Source organism: Triticum dicoccoides, chromosome 5A, assembly GCF_002162155.2.
Source record: "Triticum dicoccoides isolate Atlit2015 ecotype Zavitan chromosome 5A, WEW_v2.0, whole genome shotgun sequence".
NCBI classification, from domain to species: domain Eukaryota; kingdom Viridiplantae; phylum Streptophyta; class Magnoliopsida; order Poales; family Poaceae; genus Triticum; species Triticum dicoccoides.
This window is the reverse complement of record NC_041388.1, coordinates 298,238,932-298,249,635: the sequence shown is the minus strand read 5'-3', so window position 1 is coordinate 298,249,635 and position 10,704 is coordinate 298,238,932. Positions and strand designations below refer to the sequence as shown.

The following is a 10,704-nucleotide window of genomic DNA, read 5'->3' as shown; positions in this document are numbered from 1 at the left end:
GAATTGACCAATAAGTTTTTTTAGCGAGCTCAGTTCTAGGGGTTTAAGTAGAAATTGTTTTGTTTAACTCCTCAAATTTGAGGACTTAAGGTTCGAGGGGCTATTTGATGAGCTAAATTATAGAAGTTCAGCCAGAGATTTCTTATTTTGTTTTGGATTAAAATGCCTATGTAAAGAAAATCCCATATAAGGATCCATGTTACCCAAGAAACCCACAGTGAATGTGCACAAAATCTACCATTTCCCATTACTTAGTAACTAGGAGACCAACTCTTTTTTATTTCATGGTAATACGTGTCTCATTATGTCATAAGCATCATAGTACAAGTCACGTAAACACCAACCTGACAAGACTGAAAAAACAACAAAACGCTTGTCTTTGCACAAAGGAATACCAGCCAAGAAAGAAAATTATAATCATAACCAAAGAATTCTCCGAGTTTAACACCATCGTCCGTCACCTGACTCCGATATTACCACAGCAGCGACCAAAGAAGTTTGGCTAAAAATTTAATGAGCTCAATTATAGAAGTTTGGCTAGAGATGGTCTTATATTGGATTAAACTGCCCTTGAAGTAAAAGAAAATTCGCATATAAGATGTCCCTGTTACCCAGGAAACCAACGGTGGATCTGCACAAAATCTACTCTTTCCTACCACTAGTATCTGATTTCCTTAATTTTTATATACCGTAGGTGTACAAAATATCATGCTAGGAATACTTGCAGCGTAGTTTTGATAATTTCGTCCGCTAAAAGCTTGTATGTCCTCTGAGAAGGATGGACCGAATCAAAGAAGACGTACTTATCAGCATCCTGACACGTGAACGCCTCGTCCATGCCGCAAAGGACGGTCGTCTCGATGAGCCCCGTGCCGCAGCAGCCTCGCGCAACGTTCTCAAAGCCGTACTCCGACGGGCTGGCGAAGATGGCGGACGGCACGTCGTACACGTCCAGGTACACCACCCGCGCGCCGGCGAGCTCGGCGCCGAGCCTCACCACGGCGTCCCGGATCCCGGCGTTGTACCTCAGCGCCACCCGGTTGTACTCCTCGTTGCACTCCCCCGGCGCCTCCCGGTTCAACGTCCTCGCCGCCGGCACGCACCCGAACGGCGGGATGCCGCCGAGCATGACCTTGCGGGCGCCGAGCTCGTAAGCTTGGCGGACGGCGTCTTCGGCGAGGCCTACCAGGTAGCTGGCGTAGTCCGTTGGCGTGTACTGGGCGCGCCGGAGAGGAATGACGTAGTAGTTCACGAAGAAATCGTTTGTGCCGATGCTGAAGATGTACAGCGCCTCGGCGATGATCTCGTCGGCCACGGCCTGGCCCTTGGCCTGCTTCAGCCTCTCCTTGTATTCCTTGAAGTATTCCAGCTGCTGACTTATTGATATCACTGACTGTAATAATTTAGTAAGACAAAAAAGTTACTTTCCATAGGCAAAAAAAAAGAGAGTATGTCTCACAAAATTAATATTGTCGGAGTTTTGTATGGCTCTGATTTTGTATCAGATAATCTACATATAGTTGGACTACTTGTCACTGGAAGTTTGAATTTTGAAGAACACGTGCACCAATTTCGAAGCACATACTATTTGGGACGCCCCCCCTCCCCCTAAGAGAAGTCCAGCAGCGCCCCGAAACCACCCCCCATCGTCATTATAGGGGAGAAAAGCAAAAAAACAGCCTCCAACAGTTCCCCGAACGTCTCCCCTTTTTTTCTGCCTCCCCGAAAACGACCCCTCTCTCCCCTCTATCTAGGGGAACGACGACCTCCCCGATCCCCTCCCCGATTCGCTGGCCGGCGCAACCGCTGCCTCCGGAAAGCTCCGTCCCGCCACAACGTCGCCGCCGTCACTGCATCAGGTTCGTTCTTTCCATGTTTTTCTCTCAGATCCGAGCAGAATAGAAAGGGGAAGGAGAGAGGGCGCCGCCGGGCAATGGATACTGGGGGCGCGGCCGATTTGGCTGCAGATGAGGAGGTGCTAGGCTGCCGTGGCTGCCATGGCTGGGGGGAAGGGGGGCGGCTGTCGTGACTCGGCTGGGGGAGCCGCGCGCCCGCCGTGGCTAAACACCAAACGGGGGGAGGGGTGTGGCCGCCGCCGTGGGTGAAGACCAGATGTGGGAGGGGCGTGGCCGCCGCCGGGCAGTGGGTTCGGCGAGGAGGGAGGCGCTAGAAGGGAGGAGCTGGGCGCTGCTGCTATAGAGATGGCATGCATCCATGGTGTGGCTTGCTGGAGCTGCTGCTACTGCCCGCTTCTGCTAGAGAGAACAGAGAGAAAGAGAGCAGAGATATGAGAGATGTTGTGATTGCTGCACATTAATATAGATGTATGGTGCTTTCTTCATGATGTATGATGTGTTTGCTGCACATTTAGATATAGATCAGAGAGATAGGTTGCTACTGATTGTTGGTGCTATTGCTAGTAATTTTCCACTGACTGTTGCTGCTATTTGATTTCATTTGTATTTGTTACTGATTGCTAGTGACTGCTGCAAGTTAATTGCTACTGGGATATAACATTTACATAGCTATTTGCGATTGATTGCTGCTAGTTATTTGCTATTGGTTGCTGCACATCTATATGATGTATGGTTCATTCTTTTTTGTTTCAGGTTTAAGTAATGGACGATCAGAGTTATTTTGAACTTTTGCAAAGTGATGTCGGATTGAATGATTTGCACTGGACCGAAGAAGAACAAATGGATCTCGAAAAGGATGAAGAAGAACAAACTGATCTCGAAGGGCCTGCAGAACCTACCCCTCCTATGACAGCAAGGTCTTTGAAAGCAAAGGGGAAGAAATCAAGCGCCTCGAAGAGGCAAAAGAATTTCAGCAAGGCTGAAGATTTAACTTTGGTGGATGCATACCTTGAGATAACTCAAGATCCAATCATAGGAGTCGACCAATCTCGTGATTGTTATTGGAAAAGAATCGATGCTTATTTCCATGCCAATAAATCTGAAGACCATGGTCGCACACAAGGTTCTCTTCAGCATCGTTGGGCTATTATTCAAGAACAAGTGAATAGATTTTGTGCATATTATAGTCAGGTCCTGAATAGGAACCAAAGTGGGATGACACGTGAAAATAAGGTAACAAATATGCTTTGCATGGTTCCTATTTTGTTCATATCTTTGTTGTGCTGATGCATATGTATTAATGTAGCTATGTCAAGCGATTGTTCTCTATGCCAATGGAGACAAGGCAAATAAATCATTTGGATTGATGCATTGCTTTAATAAGTTGGAAGACACCGAGAAGTGGAAATCTCGGCCCCAGAAAAAACAGAAGACATCCTCGTTGGATACTCCTAATTCATCATCTGCTAGTTTGTTTGAGGATGAAGCTACATCTCCCTCTAAAGTTGTCCCCAAGAAAAGGCCACCTGGAATCAAGAGGGCTAAAGATGCAGCATGGCGGGCTCAAAGTTCTTCCATTACAGTTAATAGTAGTGCCATGGAATCATTTGGGGGTATCTTGGAGACAAGGGAGTCAAAAAGACAAGAGCGATTTGAGCTCATGATTGCAATGGACAAACAGAGAGAAGAAGATAGGTTGGTAGAAGAAAGAAAGAAACTTGCAATACAAGAAAAAAAGATGGAATTAGAAGAAGAAAAGATACGAATCATGAGAATGGCGGAAGAACGCATGATGGGGGCTGAAGAAAGCAAAATAATGAGCATGGACCTTAGTGGCATGGATGAGCAAGAACAAGAATTCTACAAATTAAGGAAGAGCCAGATCATCAACCGACATCGTAACTCGTCGGCTTGAGCTATGTGTTGTAATCTGTACTACTTATTATCTTCGAACCATTTGGATGAAATGTATCTTGTAATCTGTACTACTTATTATCTTCGAATCATTTGGATGAAATGTGTCTTGTAATCTGTACTAATTATTATCTTTGAACCATTTGGATGAACTATGTGTAGTAATCTGTACTATATCTCTGAACCATTTGGCTGACTATGTGTAGTAAACTATTGCTTCCATTATTTAGAAAATGATACAGATAGTGCTTACACTCCCATTATAATTGAAAAACAGTACACACTTGCATAATCTAAAATGGTGACATAGACTACATTATTGAAAGCTACATCAGTCCACGGATCTGCCACAGGTGCTCAACTAGATCAACTTGCCGCTGACAATGAACTTGTTTGTCTCGAATATCACTCTGAGCTTGAAGAAACTGAGTCAATGTAGCCGCCTCTCGGTGAGAAGGTGTCACTAGTTCTCCCATGTTATCGTAGCGGTAGTCTACACGACTTCCACGCTCATCTTCTATTATCATGTTATGCAGGATGATACAAGCTGTCATCACTTCTCCGAGTGTCTCCAGATCCCAATACCTTGCTGGTCCACGTACAATAGCAAAACGAGCTTGCAGAACACCAAAGGCTCGTTCGACATCCTTCCGACATGCTTCTTGAAACCGGGAGAAATTTTTGTTCTTCTCACCTTTGGGATTTGGAATTGTCTTCACAAAAGTTGCCCACTGCGGATATATGCCATCTGCAAGGTAATACCCCGTGTTGTAGTTGTGACCATTGATGGTATAATTCACTTCTGGAGCATGCCCTTCAACTAGGTTTGCAAACACGGGTGAACGGTGGAGGACATTTATATCATTATGAGATCCTGGTAAACCAAAGAAAGAATGCCAAATCCAAAGGTCTTGTGAAGCAACGGCTTCAAGAATGACCGTGGGTACGCGTTTATGGCCAACAAAAAAACCTTTGTGTGCAGTAGGGCAATTTTTCCACTTCCAATGCATGCAGTCGATGCTTCCGAGCATACCCGGAAACCCCCTTTGCTCTCCAATTGCAAGTAATCTAGCAGTATCTTCAGCATTTGGAGATCTTAGGTATTGACCCCCAAAGACATCGATCACAGCATGCAGTCGATGCTTCCGAGCATACCCGGAAACCCCCTTTGCTCTCCAATTGCAAGTAATCTAGCAGTATCTTCAGCATTTGGAGATCTCAGGTATTGACCCCCAAAGACCTCGATCACAGCACGCACAAATCTTCTAAGATTTTCTAAAGCGGTGGACTTTGCCAGCCGACAATACTCATCAATAAGATCAGCTGCTATCCCATAAGCTAGGATTCGAAATACTGAGGTCAATTTTTGATAAGGATGTAAACCAGGAACACCAGCACTTTCTTCTCAGGGAAAAATAGCTATCATGTGCCTCTATAGCACTTGCTATGCGCAGAAAAAGAGGACGATGCATTCTATACCTGTGAAGAAAAACTTAAATGAGACATGAAGAGCAACTACTATGGTGAAAACGAAATAGATGCACAAATTTCATACCTATTGCGAAACATCCTTGCCTTGAAGGTGGGGTTCTCTGCAAAATAGTCCTTGTGGAGATTCTGAAAGCGTTCCGCAAAATCGCGCTGAAGAGATTGACGTCCCGGTTGTGAACCTCTATGTCGTGGAGCATCCAACCGGGCTTCTTCTTCCTCTGCTACAATTGCAGCCATCATGAGTTCCTCATCTTCGGAGGAGGAATCTTCGCAAAACTGTCGGGCCAAACTTCGACGGTGACTCATTTCGTTGTGGAGAGATGGCAGAGAGATGGCGCAAGAGAGGTAGAAGAGGAGGCATGATCAGGATTGTGATAGATATGAGGGGTGATCATGTATTTATAGGGCTGAAACTAGCCGTTGGAAAACTAGCCGTTGGAAACTAGCCGTTGGTAGTTATGAAATATTCTTAAAATATAGAATAAGAGAGATGTTTATGGGAACTGCTGGAGTTGAGCAATTTTTAGGGGAGAATCTTTTTAGGGGAGTCCCCTGTTTTGAGATATAGGGGAGAAATTTTAGGGGAACTGCTGGACTTGCTCTAAGGAGGCATTTTTTTTTCGCCCCTTGGAGGGCTGCTGGCGAGAACTTTGGCCTGGGGGTGGACTTTTTCTCACTCGTTGCGCCCCCAGAGCTAGCTGGAGTAGCAGCAACAGCAGCAGCTCGCCACTGCAATCCATCGCTGCCGACGCACCCCCGTCCACCGCCGCCGACGCAGGAGCAGCAGCTCGCCAGTCGCCACCGCAAATCCACCGCCGCCGATGCACCCGCGTCCATCGCTGCCGACGCAGGAGCAACAGCTGTAGCAGCCCGCGGAGCAGGTGCCATCTTCCCACGCTCTCACGCATCACCACAGCTACAACATCAAGATGGCCACGCGACACCTTCTCCGAGCAGAGTCACCGCGAGGAGCGCGCGCAGGCCACGGCGCAGAAGGCGGCCGACGAGCTCGCCGCGGCCAGGCGGGATATGCAGGAGCTCAGCAGCCCAGGACGGCGGACCGGCATCTTCGGCAGCGTGCAGGAGAGCGCGCGCTCCCTGCTGGGCGCCGTCCGCGACACCTTCTCCGGCGGCGTCCGGGACACAACCACCGCCCACGACAGCCACTCCACCGGCGCCATGGGGACCGCGGGGGAGAAGCTCAATGAGTACGGGAGCTACGCATCGCAGAAGGCCGAGGAAGAGAAGGAGAGCGCGAGTGAGATGGCCGACACAGCCGCGGGAAAGACCAAGGAGACCAAGGACGCGGCGGCGGAGAAGACGAGGGAGACGGCGGACACCCGTGGTCGCCACGCTCAGGGCCGGTGCCGGTGCCGGTGCCGGGGACGCCCGTAGTCGCCACGCTCGGGGCCGGTGCGCCCGGTGCCGGGGCCGCCCGTGGCCAGCGCGCCCGGTGCCGGGGACGCTCAGGGCCAGTCCGCCCAGTGACGGGGCTGCCCGTGACCGACGCGCCCGGTGCCGGGGACGCTCGGGGCCGGTCAGCCCGGTGACGGGGCCGCTCGGGGCCGGCCCCGCTCGGGGCCCGCGTGCCGGCTACCGCGCACCGTCGCGTCGCGCCTCCACGCACTGGCTCCTGCGCGCCGTCGCGTCGCGCCTCCGTGCACCGGCTCCCGCCGCCGTCGCGTCGCGCCCGCGCTCACCGGCTCCCGCGCGCCGTCGCGTCGCCCCTCGCTGCCAGGTGCTCCTCCCCTCCGAGCTCCCGTGCTGCTCCTCTCCTTGCGGCAACCCGCCTCCACGCGTCTGCGACGCCCGCGCCGGCTGCTCCGCCGCCCGTCCCCTTCCCCGACACGATGTGGAGGATGGCGACGAGGTAGACGGGGGCGCCGGAGCCGACGCTTTGCGCGTAGCGGCGAGGCAGCGCCCGATGCGGCCGACGGGCTTGTGTGAGAGAGAGAGGATGGGCATGTGTGGACAGGAGCACATGGTAGCCAGGGAAGGAAAGGGAAGAGAGAGGAGAGAGACACTGGCAGATGGGCCGGCACCTGTAAAACGGCGAAAATAGCCCCCCAGGCGCCCCCAGCTTCCTGGGTTTGTGTTGGGGTCGCCGGCTCTATTTTCGGCCAAATCCGGCGCTAATCGGGCTTGTGGGGCGTGAATGAGACTTTTTTATCCGCGCGCGATGAAAAAGTGCTCTGGGGGCTTTTTTGGGATGGGTGGAGATGCTCTTGATAGGATTAGATTCCTACAAAACTGCTCCACCTTTTCAGTTACTTGAAATGAAGTTCATTTTTCTCAGAAAATAATAACACAACCCATAAGACCTGCACACATACACACCATGACACACACTAACACACGTAACGATCGATAGGAATGCCTACTAAACTCATGATGTTAGAGGATTTTGAAGTCACCACAGATGCTTGGTAGTGACATGTACGTCATGTATCACAAAAACAAAAGTCGACATCAGTGAGACGTGAGGCGCACAGTCAACCTGAATCGCTGCACAACCACCGTCTTAACACCCTCCAATATCATGTCGGTTTTAAAACTGTTTTATTGATAGTCATTGTTCATGGCATGTACAACAATGCAATATTAGCTTTCTTTAAAAGATGTTTAACATGTATGAGGTGCCCCCGCAAGAAAAAAAACATGTATGAGGTGAAAGAGAGGGAATGGGATAAGAGGGAATAAGGATACACCGTCCGTTGTTTACAGATGACGAGGTGATTATTTGCTATTGTCAGATGTTGTATGTTTTTTGTTTCTCGAAAAGAGGGAATATCCCTAGCATCGAGTGTTTTTCTTCTTCTTCCAGATGTTGAAAGTATCTCACACTAACAAATGTGTAGTTATTTATAGATTGCTCGGCCATTTTATAGACTGCATACCTATTTAAGACTAGCCACAATGGGTAGTAACATAGAGTAGTAACATGCCTATGTTACTACTCTATGTTACTACCTGTATAGTGGGGAGTAACATATGTGTGGTAATATGCAACACTTTATTTATTAAGTTATAGACTCATCATGCCTTGATATGTGTGATGTTACTTATACTACTAGTAACTAGCTATGTTATCATATGCTTCTCTTTCTTTATTTATTGCTTGCCACATCATCTATTCTATCTAAATATATGTGATGTTACTACCTATGTTACTTCCACTGTGTGTAGTTTAAGTTTTCTGATAAATATAAATGGTCATGCAAACAAACCGTCGTACCTTCGTACATGTCCTCATATCACATTTGTCCTTCTCAAAGAGTTACATTTTAGAAGATGACAAGACAATTCTAGTACTATGTAATGTAATTGTTATATGACATGTAGGGTACAACGTAGCAGTCAAAACAAATGTAGCGTACTGCTTAGTACTCTCATAATCGGGGAGACCCCCTCCCTCAAATATTGTTGTAGCACAGTGTAATATTACTGCCAACAGTATGGAAAAGGAAAGAAAATGAAATAAACGACAGTGGAAGCGGTTAATATTTTCTTGACCAATATCTTTCATTTCTCTTTCGGTGAATCACTTTCAATAACCTAACTGAATTTAAGTCTAAAAGAACATTAATTAAATGTTAAAGGACATAATTACTAGAACTACAATGTGAAGGATACAAATGTTTGATTTTGTTCCCTTGCAATATTTTCTGTAATGGCATCGATATCATGTATTCTGCAATTTCCCTGATTTGGTCGAGTTTTTAAATAGTACTCTCTCTGTTCACAAATATAAGATGTTCCACTCCATCCGATGCAAATTAATTGACACAACCTCTATACAATGTAAAAGTTGTGTCAATTAATTCAGATCAAATGGAGTAACTTTTTTCTGAATCAGATGCATATAAACACATTTTACTGTGTTGTTTACTCATTTCAATCCGTATGTACTTCATATTAAAATATTCAAACATCTTATATTTATGAACAGGAGGAGTATATAAATATTTAAAAACTGTAGGTTTAATGTATTTTGCGACTTCCTTGCTTCTATGAATATATCCAAATGCTAGCGGTGATATCATGATGTTTCTTATGATATACAAAATATTAACCGAACTGTTTGACTAGTAGACCTAAACATATCTATACGAATTATCCATCAGATCAACACACGCTCTACAATATGGGAACGCATTGTACGTATACAAGACTGCTAGCACTATATATAAAGACACTAGTTCCCTTGCAAGTTGTCCCTCATAGATTTCAGGTCTTGTGATTGCTTCAAATCATTTTTTTTTGCGGGAGTACTTCAAATCATTTATGAATGACCGTAGAAACAGACCACCTCGTGGTTCAGAAACATACGACGATTTTTGAGTTATCAATAATTTTGACTGTGTACCATAAGATTTGTTTCAAGAAAAACATTGAAAAAAATATATTTCCCTCCATTAAGTAACGTAATAGCTTGAACTCCACCGAGTTGATTGGGGAATACTCCCTCCGTTTCATAATATAAGAGTTTTTTTTACACTACAGTAGTTTTTTAGAAGAACTGAGAGAGTTTCAGTTAGTTATTCCTTATACGTCAATCATAGTCATAGAGTACTGAACTGAAATGTTCTAGACGCAGTTCGGTGATCACATCTTTTCAGATCTCAACATCAGCTAGCCTTAGTGACGTGCAAATTCGCTGGCCAAAACTAATCGAGATCGGGGTAAAAAGATTGCCAGATAACGATCGGTAGCTTACCGCGATTTTTGCCGTCATAGCGTCCAGCCCGGTGCCTCCTGAAGCGAAGCTGACGCCGCTAGCGAGCTGGTCGACGGTGTAGCTGCCGTCGAGGTAGGCCGGCACGGAGGACGCCAAGCCGAGCGCCTCCGACATGAAGTCGGTGACGAGGCGGCCGTTGGTGAACCGGCCGGTGGCGACGCCGCCTTCGAAGTCGCGCCCGTACGGCGGGAAGTTGCCCCTGGCGACGGTGGGGATGTAATCGTTGTTCCCGGAATCCACCGTGGAGTCCCCGAACACGATGATCGCGGGGACCTTCCCGGCCGTCGCCCCGCTGCCGGATGACAGCAGGAGGTGCATCAAGATCAGTGGCCAGTACCGCACGACTTGTGAGGACATCTTCGACGCTGGATCTTAATTCGCGGGCCACGATGATCGAGATGCGGTTTGTCTTGGAGTATATGTAGTGGCTGCATGTGTGGGCCCGTATCCAGTGGACAGTGGAAACGATAACATCGATCTAGTTGGAAACTTTAAGATCGAGCTGAGTTTTTATTTTACTTGACATGCTTTGAAGCCATTTTAGTTCAAGTGCCAAATCAACATCTTATTGTCCTCCCAATACAGAGGAGAGGAAATGTTGATTTGCACATGCGTGATGTATCTCCCTCCCCAAGTGCTGAAATTTTGGGGCCCATGCAGCAACATGTACGGGCAGCTTTTTATTGGTTGTGCATAGCGACGTCC

General features: G+C 47.4%; 2 protein-coding genes and 1 long non-coding RNA gene across 3 annotated transcripts; 1 reads left to right on the top strand and 2 right to left on the bottom strand.

The window, feature by feature from the left end:
• Positions 1-461: 461 nt before the first annotated feature.
• LOC119301112 (GDSL esterase/lipase At2g04570-like) lies at positions 462-10,432 on the bottom strand. The gene is made up of 2 exons (XM_037578016.1): positions 9,979-10,432; positions 462-1,393 (listed from the first exon to the last, which is right to left on the bottom strand). Exons 1-2 carry the CDS (start codon positions 10,354-10,356, stop codon positions 707-709), a joined length of 1,065 nt encoding a protein of 354 aa, XP_037433913.1. The 5' UTR covers positions 10,357-10,432; the 3' UTR covers positions 462-706.
• On the top strand, positions 2,612-3,820 carry LOC119301110 (glutathione S-transferase T3-like). Its single transcript, XM_037578015.1, has 2 exons — positions 2,612-3,089; positions 3,163-3,820. Exons 1-2 carry the CDS (start codon positions 2,619-2,621, stop codon positions 3,769-3,771), a joined length of 1,080 nt encoding a protein of 359 aa, XP_037433912.1. The 5' UTR covers positions 2,612-2,618; the 3' UTR covers positions 3,772-3,820.
• On the bottom strand, positions 3,972-8,274 carry LOC119301113. The gene is made up of 2 exons (XR_005146887.1): positions 5,326-8,274; positions 3,972-5,249 (listed from the first exon to the last, which is right to left on the bottom strand). It is a non-coding gene; the product is annotated as an uncharacterized LOC119301113 (long non-coding RNA).
• Positions 10,433-10,704: the final 272 nt, after the last annotated feature.

What these genes read in the sequence shown, in the direction of transcription:
- LOC119301110 (XM_037578015.1), top strand. Translation starts at nt 2,619, where the DNA reads ATGGACGATCAGAGTTATTTTGAACTTTTGCAAAGTGATGTCGGATTG. An exon ending in GGATGACACGTGAAAATAAG is followed by an intron (nt 3,090 to 3,162) that starts GTAACAAATATG and finishes GTATTAATGTAG; the next exon opens with CTATGTCAAGCGATTGTTCT.
- LOC119301112 (XM_037578016.1), bottom strand. Translation starts at nt 10,356, where the DNA reads ATGTCCTCACAAGTCGTGCGGTACTGGCCACTGATCTTGATGCACCTC. An exon ending in CTATGACGGCAAAAATCGCG is followed by an intron (nt 1,394 to 9,978) that starts GTAAGCTACCGA and finishes AAATTATTACAG; the next exon opens with TCAGTGATATCAATAAGTCA.